Source organism: Rhinatrema bivittatum, chromosome 7 (genome assembly GCF_901001135.1).
Source record: "Rhinatrema bivittatum chromosome 7, aRhiBiv1.1, whole genome shotgun sequence".
Classification (NCBI taxonomy): Eukaryota; Metazoa; Chordata; class Amphibia; order Gymnophiona; family Rhinatrematidae; genus Rhinatrema; species Rhinatrema bivittatum.
In genome coordinates, this window is record NC_042621.1 from 154,125,798 (window position 1) to 154,149,083 (window position 23,286).

Genomic DNA, 23,286 nt, shown 5'->3' on the forward strand with positions numbered 1-23,286 from the left:
TTATTTTCCATAGTTTCCTTTTGTTGTGTTTTTTTTTTTTAGTAACCTAGAATTTATTTCACTTTGGGAATATAATGGGTATTGTTGAAAACCCTTCTGTGTGAAAGGCTGGAAACTAAGAGGATAATTTTCAGACAAATGTGCGTGGCAGCATATATGCGTGAACATGGCTGTGAGCAGATCTACAGAAGTATTTTATAATCCGTGCATATGGTATATGCACATGTAATAAAATATGCTTATCTCTGCCCCGTGACATACACATGTATGTATGCTTATGTGCGAATACATGCAATGCATTGAACTTGCATACTTTTCCCACCTGTTTTAAAAATATATGTGCACATATTTTACATGTGAAAGTAAAGCAGGACTTACTCATGTAAGTTCCAATTTATTTATACAAGTCAGCCAATTTTAAAACATGCGTACATAAATGAAATTAACCAGTTTCCCAATTAGTCTATCAGTTTGCCCTGTCCTTCTCCAGGTCATCGAGATCTTCCTGGTTCTTTAGCGTGAATTCTCCCCGGGTGGCCCACACCTCCCACCCAGTCAGTACCACACAATAACACGTGTAATATTGCTTACGCCAGATAATTAGCAGGTGCAAAAATATGCGAGTAAAGTGCGAAATGGATGTGCCCTGCCTCAGAATGGCCCTAGATTGCCCCCTTTTTTTTATGCACGTATATGTACACATGAATGTGAAAATATGCCGGTATTCTTTTACTTTTATAAAATACTGATTGCTACTTACCTGCATATATGCTCATTTTTACGCTCATAACATTTTGAAAATTCACCCCAAGGATGGAGTTTCAAAACTCTCCTTAATATCTAGAATGTATCTTTTTTTTTTTTAATGTAGATATTTCAGTCTAGTTTACTTTTTTGATTGACAGTGGTCCATTGCCTTTTGCATTTTAAGTCCTTGCCTTTGTATTTCAGGGATCGGGTGATGTCAAATATCATCTCGGAATGTATCATGAGAGAATCAATCAAGTAACAAACAAGAAGCTGACGCTGTCGCTGGTTGCCAATCCGTCTCACCTGGAGGCAGTGAACCCCGTGGTACAAGGAAAGACTAAAGCAGAGCAGTTTTATCGAGGCGACACCAAGGGTAAAAAGGTGACATCATTCAAACCAGACCTGTCACTGACAGTAGAATGGTTAAGTTTTGAGTTGCATAACAGAGAAATGATCGGCAAAACAGAGAACTATATTTATGCACATGCCATTTCCAACTGGAGTAGTAATTTAGATGCCAAAAATGGTTGTGGAAGTGGCTGGCAACCTTGGAATGATCCTTTGCTGTTAAGATACAGTACGTGTGAACAACAGGAATTCTTGTCTACTTTCACAGTTTTTATTCTTGTCACTATAGTTTCTTCTTGCTGTGTTCTCAATTACTCAGGGGTTTATCTCCATTGTGTCCCCTTTGGGTAGGATTTTAAAAGGGTTACGCGCGTATCCCTTAAAAAAAACCCCTGCGCGCCGAGCCTATTTTGCATAGGCTCGGCGGCGCACGAAAGCCCCGGGACGCGCATATGTCCCAGGGCTTGCAAAAATGGGCGGTCCGGGGGTGGGGTCGTGGGCGGGGCCACGGTCTGGGGCGTGGCCAAGTGCCCCGACACAGCGACCTGTGTCGGGGCCTAGCGCGCTGGGAACCAGCCAGCTCGCGTAACTTTTAAAACAAAGGTAGGGGGGAAGATATAGTTAGGGCTGGGGGGTGGGTTAGATAGGGGAAGGGAGAGGAAGGTGGGGGGGGGCCCAAAAAAAAGTTCCCTCCGAGCAGCCTTGGAGGGAACGGGGAAAGCCATTGGGGCTCCCCTCGGGCTCGGTGCGCGCAAGGTGCACATGTTATAAAATCGGGTGTAGTGCGCACAAATGTACCCTGCGTGCGTAGGAATTAAAATCGGCCCCTTTATGTCTTGCACAGCCATTGCAGTGCCAGTCTTTGGCCAGGGCATGGATGATTCCCTTCCAAGCCCAGTGCACATTTTTTAAGCTGGGTCTGGCAGGAATATGTCACTGTTGAGTAATGACTGGGACTTCTCCCCCTCCCCCCCCTACACCTGGATCTGTGATTGTTGCCTCCACAGCTGTCCTAGGTCAGCCGGAGGAGCAGAAGCCAGGCTCAAGAATCAAACTCAGATGTCACGGAGTTTGCGGTCTGGCCCTGCTCTGTCTCAACGTTTCTGCTTCACTTGATCCTGTTACGAACACATAGTCCTCAGAGGAACATAACAACATAAGAAAAAGTGATAAGGAAGTGATTAGCATGTCATGAAGTCAGCATTAAGAACTGGATAAATGAAAAGGTTGGAAGAAACAATGGGAATGGAAAGTAATTATCCTTTGATAAGAGAGATTTGTTGCAGTTTATCAAACATGAACCAGGAGATGGTGAAAATAGTAACAAGAATAAAGGGCCGACTTAAATTGCAATAGAAGCCTAATATTGCAGGATCTGCAGCTTCTACAAAATTGTGATTTAACCAGGGCCTTACTAATCAGCTCTTTCCTGTCAGTGTGCTGCCAGTCGGATGTTTTCCTGCAGATTTGTCTGTCTTGTCAGCTCTACAGTCACAGACCTTTAATGTTAAGCTGCCAGCATTCTAAAAGATTCATGTTAGTCTCTGGAAACTAGCTAAAATATAAAATTTAACAAATATATTGCTGGTGTTGGGCAATATGATTAGTTAATTGATTTTATTATAGAAAATGCACTGGTTTTGGTAATGAAGTACCAGAACAGTCACGCACGATCCACATTCCCTCAAAAAAACATGTTTTGCTGGAATGTCGGCTGAAGTTGTCCCTACATCAATGGGGTCAGTTGTGTCTTTACCTGGCATGGTTGCTGTTTTACCAAATATGAATAAATTGACTTACTAATTCATATGAAAACATGACTATTTATGCATGCAGAGCATCTGAGGTAAATTTCCATGTGATTTTATTCTTGCTGAGTTCTGCATTGATTTTTTAGGGTGAATAAGCTAAGAGGAAGAAATAAAATGAAAGTTGAACAGCCATTACTGTTTGTACAGAACTTCAAACATGGGTTACTTTTAGGTAGACTCACTCATAGAGATATAAGTAAAGAAGTGAAGTATGCTCTTAGAATACTGACTCAGCCTGTTAGACATTATAAACTAAACTGTGTTACTCAGCATTGTACAAGATTGCTGGGTTTTTTGTTGTTGTTGTTGCCTGTTGCTGATTTAATTTTATTTCATATTGTGCTAGGTCATGTCTATCCTTCTTCATGGAGATGCTGCATTTGCTGGACAGGGTGTTGTCTATGAGACTTTTCACCTCAGTGACCTCCCATCCTATACAACCAATGGCACTATCCATGTTGTAGTCAATAACCAGGTACAGAGACAGCTAAGTCCCTAAAGCACTTTGATGAAGGTTCACCCAGAAATATTTATGGAAAGAACAAATTATTGGTGCCCTGTAAAATGTTAATTGCTGTATGTGGTTTGCAGATCGGCTTCACCACAGATCCTCGAATGGCTCGTTCCTCTCCATACCCTACTGACGTTGCTCGTGTGGTCAATGCACCCATTTTCCATGTCAATTCGGATGACCCTGAAGCAGTGATGTATGTATGTAATGTGGCTGCAGAATGGAGAAATACCTTTCATAAAGATGTGGTGATAGATTTGGTAAGTATGCTACTAGATAAAGTCAAATCCAACACCCTGGGTTTCTGCACTTTTTAGCAACAAGACTGGAAAAATTAGGAATGTTTGCTATGGAGATACCAAAGTGAAAGAGTACCATTGTATAAAAGAGCCCAACAGGGACAGTAATTTTAAAACGAGCAAGCGGGAGCCCATACTCGTGTGAATGTTTGCGCAATCACGCACATGCAGAAATGTAAAATCATGCGCACAGTTGTGGTTGTATGATTGTGCACGTGTGTGCTGTAAATTTAAGTGATTACTCGAGCAAATGTAATTTGCATATCTTCCTTACAAATCTGCTGGGTTTGATGCGCGCTGGAAAGCAGATTTTGAAACATGTTCATGTGAAGGACATTCCCAGTTTTACCAATGAGTCCACCAGTTTGCCCAGCCTACCTCTGCGTCAACTCCGCTGACTAGCCTATTGCTTTTATTTTATTACTTGTATGCCATCCATAGCAGTAGTAAAGTTATGCAGCGGGGGATCCCCGGTGCACAATTGTGAGTGTAAGGGCGCACACAATTCATGTTAAACGTCACAGAATGCCTGTGTCCCAGACCATGCCCACTCCCTTCTTTCACCTTCTTATTTGTGCGCGTAGCCGGGAGGTCTGCACGTATGCAGGCATTTTTAAAATCCATGCAGCGCACGCCAGCCTGACTTCTGTGCATGCCTCTTGGCTTTGGCACCTGTAGGACTTTTAAAATTCACCTCTTACTGTACAATCTACAGAAACAACTTAATTGAGGCAATTTTAATGGTGCAAACATCACACAAGGCCTATGTGGTTCAAGCAATTAATGTCTGAACAATGTGGGGCTTGTACATACAAGAGCCCCATGGTTTTATCAATTATGCTTTCAACCAAATAGTCCCAAGCAGGAGAGAGGAGGGAAGAGGCGCCCGCACTAGCAGCAGAAGCAGCAGTAGGACCAGTTTACTGGCACTAGGCCATCAGGGCTGAGTGAAATAGAAATTGGTTGGATGATAGGGGAAACAGGAGAAGAACAAGGACTTGGGAGAGGATTGGGTGGGAGTCTGGGAGAGTCAGGTATTCAGGGAAGAGGGAAGACCAGGGATTGGAGAGAGCAGAGGAAGAATGGGGACTGGGTGTTAGTCTAGAAGAGCAGAGACTTGGGGGCTGGAAGGGAGATCAAGAGAAGAATGGGAGTTCAGGAACTGGGAGAAGAGCAGGTGAAAAATGGGAGACAGGAGTAAGGAAAGTGGGGAAGATTGGGGGCTCAGGGATTGGGGCAGGGAGAAATTGAGATTGGGTGAGGACTTAGTTGGGAGCAGAACATGGATTTAGAGGGGACAGTTAGGTCTTGACAGTTGGGTGCGTATGAGTGGAGTTGTATTAGATGGGTTGGGGGTATGAGTGAGATAGGGTAAGAAAAAGAGGCTGAAGGGTAGAGTAGGGTTGAGAGGTGGTGATATGAATGATCTGGAAGAGAGGATGTGAGGCTGTGGAAAGAAAAGGGGTGTATGGAGAAGTAAGAGGAAAGGGATGGGTCTGTGAAAGGTTGTGAGAGAGTGTGGAGATGGAGCTGGTGAGGTGATGAAAGAAGGGAATAGGAATTTGGGTAAGGGGTAAGAGACAGAAGAATGGGCTGGAGGCCAGAGAAGAAATAACAGGTAAGGAATGGGAACAGGTGAGGGGATCAGGGCTGGTGCAAGGGTATTAGGCACCCTAGGCAAAACTTACAGCTTGCCACTCCCTCCTATCACATCCTCCCCACACACAATTCAAATAAATAAATAGTAAAAGTTATGCATTATGGTAAAGATTTTACATTAGCAAGAACCTCAAAAGTACAGTCACTTACAACAAGTATATTATATTTACATGCAGTGCTGTAAAGCCCTGCAAAAAAGTAAAAAAAAACCCTTGGAATTAGTATTAGGTCTATTGAAATGTGTATTGTATATGAGCTTGGCCCTCAAAAGGCTACAAATAAAATGAATTACAATTTCAGTATAGTACATCTCCCATATCAAAACTGCAATAACTGCCAACACTCAAACAGTAATAACCCTACTTATAAAAAGGCAACACTGCAATTATTATACTAGGCTCTTAAACGCCAATACACCTGCTATTAGGAAAACAGAAAAAGCCAAGCTGCTATAGATTAAGGATGTGAATCGTTTTTTGACGATTTAAAATATCGTCCGATAAATTTTAAATCGTCAAAAATCGTTAGAGCCGCGATACAATAACAATTCCCCCGATTTATCGTCAAAAAATCGTAAATCGGGGGAAGGGGGAGGGCGGGAAAACCGGCACACTAAAACAACCCTAAAACCCACCCTGACCCTTTAAAATAAATCCCCCACCCTCCCGAACCCCCCCAATATGCCTTAAATTACCTGGGGTCCAGAGGAAGGGTCCCGGTGTGATCTTTTACTCTTGGACCTCCGTGCGTTGTAGAAATGGCGCCGGCGCTACCTTTGACCTCCTGCACGCGAATCGTTTTTCCGTACGGAAAATGGCACCGGCCATACGGCGTATGGCCGGCGCCATTTGCCATACGGCATCACGATTCGACTGCAGGAGGTCGTTCCGGACCCCCGCTGGACTTTTGGCAAGTCTTGTGGGGGTCAGGAGGCCCCCCCAAGCTGGCCAAAAGTCCCTGGGGGTCCAGCGGGAGTCCGGGAGCGATCTCCAATGCTCCTGCCGTCGGGGGACAAAAAAACAAAATGGCGCTGGCGCTACCTTTGCCCTGTCATATGACAGGTCAAAGGTAGCGCCGGCGCCATTTCTACAACGCACGGAGGTTCGAGAGTTAAAGATCACACCGGGACCCTTCCTCTGGACCCCAGGTAATTTAAGGCATTTTGGGGGGGTTCGGGAGGGTGGGGGATTTATTTTAAAGGGTCGGGTGGGTTTTAGGGATGTTTTAGTGTGCCGGTTTTCGATTTACACGATTTACACGATATTTAAAAAACCCAAACTGCGACGATCCGATTCCCTCCCCCTCCCAGCCGAAATCGATCGTTAAGACGATCGATCACACGATTCACATCTCTACTATAGATCCCTACACTGAGCCTACACACTAACAGAATACCAACTTGGTCACACATGCAAAATACAAACAGATCCTCTCCATATGCAGAATAAAATGGCCATAATGTAGTACTATCAACGTGCAGACAAAATCTGAATTGTAAACTATAAGCCAGACTATGTATGCAGCGCAACAATAGAAAAACAGAAGCATTACAATTCCTCATAAACATCAAACAAAATCAAGAAATATAAATCATCAATAGAAATAAAACCATACTAATAACATGAATATTTCAAAACAGCTGTCAAAAAAATTAACATCCAATAATTTAAAACTTATACATTTTCTAACGACCAATAAAATATTTCAAAACAGCAGACAAAAACACCACCCAATACTTAAAAAGGATTTTAAAAAAATCCCCTGCTTTCCATACCTGGGGTCTTTTCATTTCTAGATGCCCTGAGATATCTGTGAATTAGCAGGGGAGAGGAGACGGGTTGTTGCTCAGTCTTTCTCCTCTCTCTCATACAAACACACATGCGCAACCATAGAACATACTCTCAGACACATATGCACTCTCATACAGATACAGATATGCACACACACATGCACAGAGATGCTCTCACAGATGCAAAGACATGTTGTCACAGACACATCCATACAGGCACACATTGACATGCTGTCACAGACACAGACATGCTCTTGTAGATACATACATAGACATGCTGTAACACATACACACAGACACAGGAAGGCTCATAACACACAGAGACATGCTCCCACAGACACACATATATAGACATGCTCTCTCATACACAGACATGCTCTCACAGACACACACATACAGAAATGCTCTCATAGGCAGACATCCTCTCACAAGCACACACAGACATGCTCTCTCACACAGATATGCTCTCATAGACACACACACAGAAATGCTCTCATAGGCAGACATCCTCTCACAAGCACACACAGACATGCTCTCTCACACAGATATGCTCGTGGGGGCTGGTCTGTGATCTGTGCTTGTGCCCAAGGTGTGAGGGTTTCTGCCAGTGCGTTGTGTCTGTTTAGGGATCTATAGCAGTGTAACGATGCCGCAGGGCTTGATGCTTTTTGCATTCTGGCAGTGAGTGGCTATTATTGTGAGGCAGGTTTGCTGCATAGGTTCCAAGTGCATGAAGTAACAAATTCTTGCAAAAAAAAAAAAAAAAAAGGGTCTGGCATTGGAAAGTTGCTGGTCCTGAGGTGACACTAGAATTTGAATATATATTTTCTTTGCATGGTGAGTTGTAAGGCGAATATGTCTTAGATCCATTTTGGGGGAAATTTCTATGCCTGATGAGTAGTGTGTGCGTTAGCAGAACTGGAGATGCAGGATTTGTATTGAAATTCTGTCCCTTCCTGCCTAGACTTCAGATTTCACTTTTATATCAAGATAGAAGAGCTGGTTGAATGATGCTATTAAATAATTGTAATGGTAGCCCCATTGGGTAGTTGAAACTGGCTGGGGATTTTTAATTACACAGATGCTCCTTGGGACTTTTTCTTAATGTGTCTTTTATAGACAATTTAAAAGCAGAGGATCGTGCTGTGGGGGTGGCATGATGCATGGAAATGTCACTTAGGCTTGCCTCCTGTCCCCCAAATACGTTTGTGTAGAGATGCCACTGGTTTGCAGGCTTTTTCCCTTATTCTAAGTAGGGCAAAGCAAGTCTGAAGCTTTCCTTTCCAAGCCCTAAGGTCTTAAACTGAAAATGACTGAGAGTTTCCTAAGTGTGGATGATGGTTCTTGCCCTTGGGGATTTGCAGGGAGGAAAGAACTCTAGGCTGGAGTGAGAGGAAATCCTGCTGGTTGCCAGAAGGGATCTGGAAACCCTACAGTTGCCTGCTAAGATTTATTCAAGGGAGAAAAGAGATGCATTCTTATTCTTCCAGTCAGCATGGCCTACTGCCAAAAAAGGTTGTACGTCTCCATGAGAAGAGATTTGTGTACCCACACAGTACTCAGAAGGCTAGGAGTAGCAGGAGCCATTGGATTTCAGGTACCAGGGGCGTCCTCGAAGGGGTAGGAATGATCCATTAGGAGATCTTGCAGTAGAGAGGCAAGTCGGTGTGTGTGGACTGTTTATTCAAGTCCAAGAGTGGAAACCCCAAGGGCCTATAGCAGCGAATCCCTGCTTGGGGACAAATCTACACCCAGAGTCCCCCTTCATATTGAGGACATGGGTGGGGTTTACACATGCGATATGGAGTAAGTAAACTCTTTCTGCTCAGACTTCACCTTTTTGCTTTCTTTTACACTTTGCCTCAGTATGGCATCAGTCTGGTGAAATTGCCACCTGGTATTTGCTGGCTGTATCCTCCGCTTTGGATTTGCAGTCTGGGGTAGCTGCTAGTGAGGCAGTGGAGATTTAATTTAGTTGAAATCTACAAATCTCTTTTGTGCTATGTTTTCCTTTGCTGATATTTGTGAATCATGGAGGTTCATGTGTGCTTGCAGGTCTGCTACCGCCGGAGTGGCCACAATGAAATGGATGAACCTATGTTCACCCAGCCGCTAATGTACAAGCAGATTCGGAAGCAGGTGCCAGTGCTAAAGAAGTACGCTGATAAGCTGATCGCAGAGGGGACTGTTACCCTGCAGGAATTTGAGGTAATGCGCAGAGGAAGAGATGAGTCAGTACACAGACCACATTTCTAGATTACTGGCATCATGCCTTTTCTTATATAACCAAAGGTCATAAAAGATTGTATCTGACTGTAAAAACTGTTACCGTATCTGCTAATTATGCATGGGTATTCAGGGACTTCTTTTAAATATGCAGTAAATTGAGTGACTTAAAATAATATTTCTGTTGGTAAAATAGACATTGCAACAAAATATTCATAATGTGCATACGGGATGCTGTGTAAATATAGCACACTGCAGATTGCAACCCTCCACAGTTAAAAAATAAATTAACAAAAACTCTTCACTGTAATAATACAGAACAACACATATACCCCATACTCATCAAGAAAGAAAAATTATTTGAAATAAAAGGACAGCACACTTGAGTATATCAATCCAGTATGGCCCATAAAAATCTAGGACAGATCCTAAACTAGCAGCATTCAAGCCCCTTGATTTCAATTTAACCTAATTCTGAAGCTTTTGGAGGATTAGCACATGAGGACAATAATTGACAAAAATCATTGGGAGTACTTTTCAAAAGCATGTAAACTTTTAAAACTGTGTTGTATGTGTGTAATTGCAACTTACAAACATAAGTGGGCTTTTGAAAATTGCTACGATATATGCCATTGAATTATCAATAGGTTTTATGCGCATAAGTGCACTTTAAAGAGCAGATTTTTAAAGCCCTGTGCGTGTAAATGCTGGGACGCGCTGAAGGGGCGGGCCGGAGGGCGTGTTTTGGAAGGGGAGGGGAGGGACGTGGCGGGGGGTGGGGCGGGCCAGGACAGCACCATTGTTCGCTGTCCCGGAGCCTCGCGTGCTGGCCAGCTGCCGGCGCACGAAGTTACTTCAGGTCGGGCCCTGAAGTAACTTGTAATAAAAAAAAAGCTAAAAAGATTTAAAATGGGTTTTTAGAGGGTGGGGAGGAGAGGGGAAGGGAGGGTAGGGTAGGGGGTAGGAAAGTTCCCTCCCAGTCCGCTCCAATTTAGGAGCGGACTGGGAGGGAACTGTGGGAGGTCTCAATGCATCACCGCGTGAATATAGCAAAAATGTACCCCCCTTGCGCGTGCCGCTCTTGATTTTGTAACATGCGCGTACTGGCGTGCACATGTTATAAAATCGCGCGCGCCGTTAGTGCGCGCACATGGACACGCACGCATATTTTCTAAAAATCTACCCCATAGTGCGTAAATGCCTTTTGAAATTGCTACGATATATGCTACTTTTACGCGTGTAAAGCCTTTTGAAAATTACTCATTGCCTCATATCAGGAGTATTAAACTTTGGCCATTTTGGCCAAAGTACACTTGCTCACCAACAGTCCTACGGGTACAAACGTTTCTAGTATAGCTGAATGCACTAATTTGACATTGATGATCTAGGAGGTAATTTTTGAACTGCTCGCCGGTTTTCGAAGGGAAAGTGAATATGTACCATCCCTTTAAAAATTTCCCAGAAAAAACTTCCCAAAGGCGTTTCCACCTGCTAATTTTTGCAGGTAGATTTTTGGGAAAAAGAAGTGCATGCTTTTTAAAATTCAAAAGCATGGGTGTAAGTGTGAACCACTTCCCAACCCCCACCAGTAGCACCTCTTCCTGCTGCCCCTTGATGTCGTAAGGTACGCTCAGATGTGCACACGTTAGCACTCTGTTCTGTTGTATGCATACTTTTGCATATACGACTTTACTCCTGACATAACAAGGAGTACCTATAATTTGCACACAAAGTTTTGCATGCAAATCCCATGTTAATTAAAGCATTAGCTATGACCCACCCCCCAATGTAAAGAGGTGTTAGCCTATGGGACTGAACCTAGAGATCATGGTGTGGCAACCCTGTGGTCTGCAGTTATGCACAGAAAACACAGCTTGGGGCAGATTTTAAAAGCCCTATGTACGTAAATCCAGGAGGTTATGCGCACTGGGCCTATTTTCAAAAGGCCCGGCGGCGCGCATAAAGCCCCGGGACATGTGTGTGTCCCAGGGCTTTTCTGAATGGGCAGGCAGGGGAGGGGGCATGGCTGAGCGGTCCGGGGGTGGCCTGGGAGGCGTAACTTTCACAACAAAGGTATGGGGGGGGGGAAGGAAAGTTCCCACCGAGGCCCTCTTAAGACTTCCTCAGAGCAATTGTAAAGTTATCTGGGTGTACTTAACCCAGCTATATTCAGAATATAGATGGTTTAGTATATCTTCTGAGTATTCAGGTGTGATCCTCTGAACCCTTAAAAACCCCCTCAAAAAAAGGCATAAAGGTTCTGTGCGTTAGCACCTGATCCCCCCTCCTAACCACCAAAATAAAAATGATTAGGTTCACAGCAACCCGAGGCTGCACCACCCCCCTCCCCCCCCCCCCCCAGTCCCTCCACAATATTATATTCAAATACACCAAGCCCCACTCTACCCTCCCAGCCCTTCTGGTCCCTCACAAACCCCAGCTGGGAGCAGGTAAGACAGTACTGCACTTTCCGTGAGATTGGGGGAGGTGGAGTTGAAGTTGCGGGTAGGTGGGGAGGGGAGGAGGAGATGCAGCAGGGGGCTTGATGAATTTGTATGTAATCTTGTGGAGGGAGAGGGATTGACGTTGAGTCTCTGCGACTGAGTTTTTCTTTTCTTTAGATTATGCTATTTAGGGGAGTTGGGAAGGGGGTCGGGTTCTAGTCCATGGGGTTTTGATGGATGTAGGGGACTGGGAATTGGTCTTGAAGAAGTAGAAGGCTTTTTTTTTTTTAAAGGTACTCAGCTATACTCAAAATATATCTGGTTAGGTTTAAAGGTATCCAGCTAAAGTTATCCAGTTGTCTTCAAGGCAAGGTGCAGGGAGAGGCCTTAGCTGCACATCCTGATGTGGTGCATTTTCTCTTGGGGTGGCGAAGCATTTGCGTCCTCTGTTGTGGAAGGTGTGTCCCTCCTGGAGTATTAACTTGGTCCTTAAGGGGATGTATACAGCTCCGTTTGAGCCTCTTAGAAGGGCAACTATGAAAGATCTCACCTTAACGGTTGTTTTTCTGGTGGCAATTTGTTCTGCTTGAAGGATTTTGGAACTTCTGGCTTTGTCATGTAGGGACCCTTTTTTGAGGATTACGGATTCCAGAATCTCGTTGCATGTGATTCCTTCCTTCCTTCCAAAGGTGGTGTCGTCATTCCACATGAGACCATTGGTAGAGATTCTGGCCTTCTCAAACTTGGATGCAGCAGCACCTCAGATAAGAGAGCTGAGGCTCTTAGATGTACTGCGAGTGTTGTTGTGATATCTTACGATCGTTAATAGTTTCTGGGTGTCGGATCATCTTTTTGTGTTATGGAGTGGTGCAAAAAAGGAACATTAGGCTTCACAGTGGTTGAAGGATGCAATAGGTTTGACATACATCTGTCAAGGTCGTCCCATTTCTGAGAGTTTAAGGACTCACTCTACTCAGTCACAAGCGGCGTCTTAGGCCGAATGTCAACAGGTATCGCCACAAGAAATTTGTAGGGCGGCTGCTTGGAAGTCGTTGCACACTTTCTCCAGGTATTAGTGTTTGGATGTCCAGGCTCCGGAGGCCATGGGCTTTGGTGAAAGTGTTCTTCAAACAGAACTTTCGCAGTCCCACCCTGTTTAGGGATGCTTGGGGACATAAGAGTCTGGACTGATCTTGGTATGAACAAGAAAGGAAAATTGGTTCTTACTTGCCTAATTTTCATTCCTGGAATATCACAGATCAGTCCAGAGTCCCGCCCAGTTGGTGTGGGGAGAGTTGGAGAGTCCGCTCGATCTATTATTGTAAGTGGGCTGAAGAATTGCACAGGTTTCATTTAGTTTTCTCATGTTATTAATGTTGGAAAAGTTTTTGTATTATAACCTTCCGCTTCCTACAGCTCGTTCAGGGGGTTTAGATTATGTTGTTGGTAGTTATGTTCATTGGTATCTTGGCTTGGGTACAGCTCAATACTGAGGGGACTGCAGGTGGCACACTAGGTTATGTGGCAGTGTTGGCAAAACTTTCTCTGTCTCCATCTGCTGGAAGGGAGGTAAAACCCAGAAGTCTGGACTGATCTGTGATATTCCAGGAATGAAAATTAGCAGGTAAGTACCAGTTTTCCTTTCAAGTTCAGTGCACATTTTTTACTTGTTACATCGGGGCCACTGCTTGTAAAAAGTGCATGCATAGAGGCACTATATACACATTTTTACCTGCCTATCAGACGGGCAATTTTGTAAAAGCCCATTTCTGTGGGTAAATTACAGTTTTGATATAATCATAGAGGTTCAGTAAAAGAAACTACCCAATGGATCAAAATAAAAGCGTTTTTTTTGTGTGTTTTGCCACTACAGATCTGTGGTCCTGTGTTAGAGTTGATTGCTTGGAAGCTGTGGAATATAAGATTTTAAATAAATAAATAAATAAATAAATAACTAGAGCTCTGTAGCCAGGCTGCAGGCAAAAGAACCAGATCATAGGTGCTATTTCAACCCAACTACCCCTCACTGCAGCCTCCAGCAACCATAGACTGCTCACAAGCATCAGCCACCATAGAATACTTACCACGGACCAATGTAACCTGACACCTGCCAACCTTTACATCTGCTGAGGGGTGATAAAGTGCTGAGACTATTACTGGTGTTGTAAACATTGCAGTATGGCCAGCAGAAATGATTTTGAAAATTACCCGCCTAAAGGACTCTTGTCCATGCTTCCGACTCGTCTTATTTTTTTTCCTGCCTGCATTTTTAAGGAATACGCATGCTTTGCAGTGTGTATCCCAGGGATGTAAAATTAGATAGTTTGAATGAAAGGAGCACAAAAGGTAGCTGAGTGGTTCTGACTGCTTGAGATGACATTTCTCATTTTATAATGCTGAGCAAAAGGCCTCCATGCTTCTAAACTAACAAGCCTCTCTAGCTGTCACTTGTTAAACAAATCCGTAGCAAGAGGCTTCAGAACTTGTAGAAATATAAATCCTCTCCGCACTTCAGCTGTTTATGGTACAGTACAAAACGTTTACCCCACATTAATGTTTTGGCATTAAGCCATCCTCAGAACTCCAAACACATAATACACAAATACACATCACATTATATACTCAGAGTAGAGCTTAGCCTGGCTTAAGAGATGACTGCTTAGTAGGAGTGTGCACGAGAAACATTTTCATTTTGTTTCGTGTTTCATTTTCTTTTCTTTTCTTTTTGTTTCATTTATTCAAAACAAAATAAAACTAAAAAAAATCAGCCCAAAAAGTAAAGTGTGTCTAAGAGCCCTTTCTACCCAACCTGCAAAAATTAATTACCTAGTCTCCCCTCTCCCAAACTCCCTCTTATTCCATCCATGGCTTAAATGGGGAGGGAGCAATTCTCACTTGGTTCATCCCCACTGCTGCAATTTTCCAAAATGGCGCTGGCTGATCAGATGATGGCTTATTGCGTTGCGAGGCAGATTCTGCTGTACAACAAAATGGTGTTGGCCTCAAGTCAGCTGGAATCATTTTGAAAAACTGCAGCCGCAGGGAAGGAGCAACTGAGAATCGTTCCTGCCCTGTTTATACTGTGGATAGGTTGAGAGAGAGGTCCAGGAGGTTGGGGTGGAAGCCTATGGTGGTTGGGGGTGGGAGAAAGCCTGCAGCCTGTTTTTAAACTCGGTTTTGTAATATGGCAGCGCAAAATGAAAAATGAGTGACATTTTATTCATTTCTTTCAAAAATGAAATGGAATAGGAAATGTTGACATTTCCTATTTTGTTTCAGACAGCATATCCTTACTGCTCAAATGTCTATGTGAATGGTGTTGTGTTGTGTAATGTATAAGATGACACATCCATCACTAGTGTATCTGTTCTCAATGGTGCCCAGCAAGTTATCCAAGCAACAACACAAAAACTGAAATATTTTCATCAAAACCTAGAGACAAACTGTATTTTCCCTGGTCAGACCACTCAATGATTTCAACCACCCTCACGACTCAAGGAAACCCTAAGCCTCCTTAGCCCCACTCCACCATCCACTTCAGGAAAATTTGTACATCAGACACACTCAATGAACACCTTTCCAAAGAACTCCCTAACCTGGATACCAACAACCCCAACACAGCCCTTCTTTCCTGGCACAATATCACAGAGTCAATAGCAAATAAATTATGCCCTAAAACGATGAAAATAATCAACTCAACTCAAAAAAAGAAACAACCCTGGTTCTCCCCAGAACTTAAGCAGATGAAACAACATCTCAGACACAAGGAAAGCGAGTGGCGCAAGACCCCCAACTCCACGACTTTGTCCGACTACAAACACACCCTCCATCTCTACAAGAACTCCATATTACGGACAAAAAGAGACTTCTATGCCAGCAGAATTCACGATCTTCAATTTGATGCCAGGGCACTGTTCTCCTATGTCTCCCAACTCACAAAATCCTCTACCCCCGCCATACCAGACGACCAGGCTCAATCCAAAGCAAATGAACTAGCACTCTTCTTTCAGAAACAAATTGTTGACACACTAGCGCGCCTCCCCACGAACTCAAACCCCCCCCCTTCCTTAACTCCAATACCCCACCTCACTCTGGAGCCAACCTCGACTCCTTCGAACCCACAACCCCCCTGGAGATCGAATCCATGCTCAGGAGGCTGAAACCATCTAACCACCCATCAGACCACATTCCGACTAAACTTCTGCTTCTCATCCCGAACTCTATCTCTAGACCTTTGACCAACATCATAAACTGCTCACTTTCCCAAGGAATCTACCCTGACAGACTAAAAACTGCTTCTCTCAAACCCCTTCTGAAGAAACCCAACTTGGACACAAGAGAACCCTCCAATTTCTGCCCCATCTCTAACCTCCCTTTTCTTGCTAAAATCATGGAGAAATTGGTAAATACACAACTCTCAGATTATCTGGAAGAACCCCAAATCCTCTACCCATCCCAATACGGCTTTCGTAAATCATTAAGCACGGAAACCCTCCTTATCTCCCTCTCAGACCACATCCTCATGGGCCTTGACAAAGGGCTCTCTTTCATCCTAGTCCTTCTAGACATCTCGGCCGTCTTTGACACCATGAACCACGCCATCCTACTAAATCGCCTTTCAGAAATCGTATTATCAGGATCTGTCCACACATGGTTCAATTCTTTCCTCAGCAACAGAAGCTTCAAAGTAAAAATCAATAATAAAGAATCTCCAGACGTCAAATCAACATTAGGCGTACCCCAAGGCTCTTCCCTGTCCCCTACCCTCTTCAATATATACCTCCTGCCCCTCTGTCAGTTGCTAACAAACCTAAAATTAATACACTACCTCTATGCAGATAACGTGCAGATTCTGATCCCCATAACAGAATCCCTCCCTAAAACTCTCACCTACTGGGAAAACTGCCTCCAATCTATTAACCGCCTTCTCACCAGTTTGAACCTGGTTCTCAATGCGACCAAGACAGAACTCCTTCTCATCTCCTCTGACCACACAGCCCTAACCCATCCGACATCTCCCAACACCCAGATCACACAAGTAAGGGACCTAGGAGTAATCCTTGATAACCATTTGAATCTAAAGAAATCCATCAACAACACTACCAAGGATTGTTTTTATAAACTACAGGTTATGAAAAGACTCAGACCCCTCCTTCATTTCCAGGATTTCAGGACTGTGCTCCAAACCACGCTCTTCTCTAAAACAGACTATTGCAATACTCTCCTCCTTGGGCTCCCCATTTCCTCCATCAAACCATTACAGATGCTCCAAAATGCAGCGGCTAGAATCCTAACCAACACCAACCGAGGAGCACACATCACTCCCATACTCCGGAACCTTCATTGGCTGCCAATAAAATACAGAATTTTGCACAAGGCCCTTACCACAATTCACAAAACCATTCATAATCAGCAACAACTAGACCTCCAGATCCCACTCAAATTATACTTATCCTCAAGACCCATCAGAGAAGCGTATAAAGGCACCCTGCAAGTCCCCCCAAAGAAATCCACGCGTCTATCAACCACCAAAAACGAGCATTCTCTACAGCGGGTCCGGCCATTTGGAATAACATGCCCACAAACCTCAGGCTAGAACCTTGCCCTCTAACATTTCGAAAAAAACTTAAGACCTGGCTCTTCCTCCAAGCCTTCCCTTAACTTTCAAAACCATCCATTTTCTACCAGACAGGACTCCGCTTACCTGACTAGGCGCCCCGCCTAGTTTAGGCTTGATATTTTGCCTCTGTTTCTTTGTTTCGTTATTTATTTATTTATTTATTTATTTATTTATTTATTTAAAGGCTTTTATATACCGGAGTTCATGCACTAGTGCATACCACTTCGGTTTACACAGAACAAGGAACAGAAAATTACATCAAACAGATTGAACAATTAAACAAATATACAATTACATCCAACGATTGGGTATAAATAACATGGCTAACTTAGTAGGAACTTAGAGTTTGAGGTAAAGGAGAGAAATAGTACCAAGTGGTAACAGAACAATGTTAATAGCTAAATAATAAATATAAATAGTAAATACAAATTCTTATAATAAATACAGGTGCTTACAGATTACAGTCTTCATGAAAAGTTTACGTCTACAGAATAGGGTTAAGTAAATAAGAACAGGCGGTTATTTCTATAGGAGTGAAGTTTATTCAGTTTTGCTGAATTATTTATGGTTATATTATGGTTATTTATGAATTATTTATGGTTTATTAATTATTATGAATTATTTATGGTTATATTATGGTTATTTCTATAGGAGTGAAGTTTATTCAGTTTTTCTATAGGAGTGAAGTTTATTCAGTTTTGCTGTCCTTTGTCTCCGGCTAACTTAGCCCCCCAAGTTACTACCTCCTTGTTATATGTAACTTTCGCCTCTTGTTAAATGGTTGATTAAGTTCTACCCCATGTTACATGTAAACCAATTTGATTTGAATTTATTCATGAAGGTCGGTATAGAAAAGTGTTAAATAAATAAATAAAATAAATTTCCAGAACTGGTCTTCTAGAGGAGAGGTACGCCTTGAATTCATCCCATTAATAAATCCTATCTCTCACAGAATAAAGGGGGTGGGAGCTGAAATGCCCAGGCAGTGAGAAACCTGATTGGCTGCAGCCCTGTAAGTGCTTTCCAATGACAGTGCAGACTGAATGGCTGATGTGTAAGGGAAAGTTGCAGAAACTTCCTCCACTTTGTGCCTGAGGTTTCCTTCTCTGCCTCTGCAGGATCCCAACTCTCCTTTTTCACTCCTTGGAGTTCATGAGTGCAGTTGCTATAAAAGCCAGGTTTTTTGTTTTTTTTTAAATCAATTAGACTTCTTTGCAAGAAATATGATTGTCTTTGTTTTTGTTAGCTCAAAATATTCCTTTTGTGGCATTTGTCTTTGATGTTGTCCTGTAGGAAGAAGTTGCACAATACGATAAGCTTTGTGAAGAAGCATACACCCGATCCAAAGATGAGAAGATCCTTCACATTAAGCACTGGCTGGACTCTCCTTGGCCAGGTAAAAACTGCACCGTCTTCTTTTGTTTGGGATGATGCCAGTATTGATGCTTCAGCATGGTTTGGTTCTTTGATTTATAGTACGTACTTGCAGGATGAGAAGACTCCCCGATAACCTGCCTTGTGCTCTAATTCTATTGTCTTAGTTGTGCTCCTGAAAATCTTCTCTTGTGAGTCAGCGGGTTCCCTTATTTTTCACTGGGCTACATCCTTCCAATAGAAGAAGAGAGGCAGTGCTCGCAGGAGCTGAGGCCCCGTAGCACTTCGGTCCCTGCTTTTATTTTTATCGAAGCCTTTGGTTAATGCACAAGCAGAAATAATATAAGCAAGTTGGAAAAGTGTATTCTTTTAGTGCAACACAAGAAAGGCGCGTCTTGCATGTTATGTTTTGGTTTCTGTCCGGGGCTCTCAGTTCACAGATGGCCCCACTCTCCTGGTGCTTCTCCAGTACGGGGGGGGGGGGGAATGATTTTTCCCTGGATAGAATTGGCTGAAATTTGGCAGAAGTGTTAGCACCTCAATGAGAGACTCTCATACTCCATTTCAGCCAAATGCATCCATGGAGAGGGCCTTTGATGCATGTGTATGGACAGTTGGATAGACAAGGCAACATCAGTAGATGCTGATGAAATGCCCTTATGAAAGTGTGGCATGGGAATAAAGCATAAATATAATACAATTGAGAAGGAAGAAAATGGTAGAAATTGGCATTGGCAAAACTAGGGGACAGAATATTTCTTTAGGGTGCAATACAGTGGTCACTGTTACATTACACGTCATCTTAATTTCTTGAAGTGCACTCCCTGGATCATATGACTGACTTCCCTTTACTTATTCATTACAACTTTATGTACTGTAAACAGGGATTTAGAGAATAGAAATGGTGCTTTTGGCATGAATAATCCTTACTGCAGTGTCTTACTTTCAGCTTGCAGGAATGATGGGATTTGCAAACTTTTGACCAAATTTATTTTGAGTAGGCAAGAAGCTACAACATCTCTGATAGACAGGTGGCATTTTGACAATGACTGGAGAGTGCATTTAGCGGTAGCTAGGAACAGAATACTGAAAGGCAGAACATGCAGTATTTGCAAAGTAGCCAAGGCATTGCTGTGTTCTGATTAGGAAAAAAAAACTCTTGAGGTAATTCGCAAAGTCATTTATATGCATGAAACCTGGTTTTATGCATGTAAATAGCTGTTCTAAAATTGACCCCAACCCAGTGCATATAAAAGAACACTTGTAATCCAGTTTAAAAACATATTTTTACTGCAGTAACACATAAGCATTCCAGGGGCAGAGTTGGGGAGGGGGGTTATGACTACTAACACGCAAAGATTTGGATTTTAAAAAGAATGAATCATTAAGTTTCCACACACAACTTATGCACTGCTTGGCGCAAGTATAACTTGTGTGCAAGGAAATTTGTGTATGTGTTTGGCTAATTACCTTAGGATTTTCAAAGTCACATGCACACGCAGTCTGTAGTGCTATGAGGGTGTTATAAAGGTACCCTCTAAAATATTTTCTTTTTTATGGATACAGAATCATCATGATGAGTAATCTGTAGATCTTAAAAGTCACTGATGCAAACATCTCAAGTGATGGTTGAATGTTTGTTTGTTTGTTTGAGTTATAATTATGAATGTCACTTTGTAAACTGTTGTGATCTATACATGGATCGGTGGTATATAAAATGTCTAAATAAAATTTCCCTCTTCAGGCTTTTTCACTTTGGAGGGAGAACCAAAGAGTATGAGCTGCCCATCAACTGGCATTTCTGAAGAAACTCTGATGCATATTGGCAATGTTGCCAGCTCTGTTCCTGTGGAGGGCTTCAAAATCCATGGAGGTCTGCCAGATACTTTGTCTCATTTTTAAAGTTTTAGGTGTTTTATCACCCTAGGCTTTTGGTTTAATTTTCTGGACATATGTACTAGCATTATCATTTTTCCTTTGCAGTGATGAGGATGGCAGTGACCCAGGCACTTGGGACTTGCCTCCATATAACTCACAGTTGACTGATGGAATTCTGACCCCTGCAATGACCCAGGAATTTTTCTCTCATTTTAAATGCCCCCTCCCACTCCCTGGTTCCTAGTCTGGTCATTTACAGCAATGGACCTGAGGCTGGGAGCTATGCACCAGGATGCCTTCCAGCACCTTCTATCATGGGCTCTAAATCCAGTCCCTCCCTGTTCTTCAGTGGCTGTGAGTCCCAGACACCCCTGGGTTGCAGAAGGCCCAATCCAGGAATCAAAGCAGGGACCCACTGCATGTCAGTATGCAGCTTTGCCACAAAGCCATTGGGCTGGCCCCACAGTTGACATTCTTCTTGACAAGAGGAAAGGTGGATTTGAAATTTTATTTTGAAAGTAAAGACATTTTCAATTGAATATTTTTGAAAAGTGAAGGTCAGCTGATGTTGATGAAACCTTATGTTCATACCAAAAACAAATTGCACTATACAATGATTGAGGGATCTTACTAGAATGACACTTAAAATGAAAACATATCTCCTCTTGATGAAACACTTCTTTTTAGAAAGTCACTTTTTTAATTATAAAAAAGTATGAGCCCCAAAAAGGGTCTGTTAGCGTTTTATATTTAATTCATAAAGACTCTCTCCCATCAATATCAAAGGATAAAAATTTTTTTGGATGGCAGGAACGTTTCATATTCATATTATAAAACACCATCCAGGTGTTATTCAATGTTTTTAATCATTAACGTCCCCCCTTCCATCCACTATCATTTTTTGTGCGTGAAACGTGCAAAAACTTGTGAAAAATGTTTTTTAAAACAATATTGTGCTTGTATATGCTAAATAAACCTATAGCTCACTATAGAAAATATCAACAATGTCCCAATTTATTTGTGTGATGGACATTGGAAAGCTGAAGATTATATTCACAGTGCGGCATAAGGCTTTATCGCCTGTACGAAAAGACAGAGCAGTATTTTTCGAAAGCTTACAGCTTCTAGAACAAACATTGTATTGAGACACCGTATACCTGGCTACTGATCATACAGCAAGTATTCCCTGAGGAAAGATCCTTTGGGATTTGAAACGGGGCCTTGTCGGGCCATTGTCCATCATACAGATAAGTCGGGACGTTGTTGATGGAAAACAATGGAAAAACAAAAATGTCACCATTACTCATGAAACAATCAATAAAATCAAGATATATAAATCATGACTCATAATTATAAAATCATACTAATAAAATAATTTCAAAACAGCTGATGAATAGAATATCCAATAATTAAAGACTCAAGGAAATTTTGAAACCTTTACCAAACACCAATAAAATATTTCAAACAGCAGACACATCACATACTACCCAATAATTAAAATGGTAATCAAGAAAAATGAACTTAAAAAGCCACCTTTACTTACCCTCTCCAGCAGTTCTCCTACTCCTTTCCCTTGCAGGCGACGCCAGAAGCAGCAGTAGCTGCTGAAGCTGTCCTCATGGTTCTCTTCCTTAGGGACCACAACCAATCTCTTCTCTCTCTCACTCACACACACACACCAGTCATACCCTCAAGACCAGTTTCTGTCTTTCACACACCAATCATCTCCCCAACCAATCTCTCTCTCTCACGAGCACACGAGCACACACATACCAGTCATCTCTGATCAGTCTCACACATACACATGTCACCTCTCTGGCCAGTCTCTCTCAATCACACAATGCTCTCGCTCTCTCTTACTTACACAAAGGCTTTCAATCATACACATGCTCTCTCTATTTCACTTACACACAAGCTCTCAATTACACACATGTTCTATCTCACAGCCACAAGCCAGCCAAAAACATGCTCCATATCTCTTGCACACACACACTGATACACAGAAGCACCCTCCCTGTCTCACATACACATTACACTCACAGAAGCATCTTGCTTTCAGACTTGCATTTTTCACTTTTACTAAAAGTGAAAGTGATGATCCCAACCATTAAATAAGAAAACCACATTCCTATCAGAAGGCGAAATGACACCCTTCCTTCAGGTTCTGTCCTCCCAAGGGACAGCCACCCACACCATACAGCTTCTCTTGTTTTGCGCTTTCAGGCAATAAAGCAAGTGTCTTTCTTCAAACTATCAGTCATATGATTATTCATGTGGGAGATATGGAACCGAAAGATATCCTTAGTCAACTTCCCTTTTAAATGGGAAGAAATGACTAAGAAATGACGAAGAAATGACTAAGATTCCAGTCTTAGTCATTTAAAAATATACATTTTCTAAAGGCTTAAAAAAATAGCAAAACCATTTCAGATTGGAACTATTCTAGTCTTCATGCTTAAATTATGCTAAAAAAAGAAAAACAACCCACCTGGCATAGGTATCTTAAATTTGTGATTTTGCTGAGATGAACATTTTAAATAGTTTAATTTTTTTTTTTTGCTTTAGTATTTGACTCTA

The 23,286-nt window shown here is 42.5% G+C and overlaps 1 protein-coding gene across 6 annotated transcripts in view; it reads left to right on the forward strand.

The window, feature by feature from the left end:
- The window catches only part of OGDHL (oxoglutarate dehydrogenase like), a 327,706-nt gene that overhangs the window by 150,061 nt on the left and 154,359 nt on the right, over positions 1-23,286 (forward strand). For all 6 annotated transcript variants that reach the window (XM_029609443.1, XM_029609440.1, XM_029609442.1 and 3 more), the window contains 6 exons: positions 952-1,131; positions 3,256-3,384; positions 3,501-3,680; positions 9,223-9,375; positions 18,751-18,853; positions 20,576-20,704. In XM_029609443.1, coding sequence (XP_029465303.1) covers positions 952-1,131; positions 3,256-3,384; positions 3,501-3,680; positions 9,223-9,375; positions 18,751-18,853; positions 20,576-20,704 — 874 coding nt within the window. The remainder of the gene's footprint in view (positions 1-951; positions 1,132-3,255; positions 3,385-3,500; positions 3,681-9,222; positions 9,376-18,750; positions 18,854-20,575; positions 20,705-23,286) is intronic.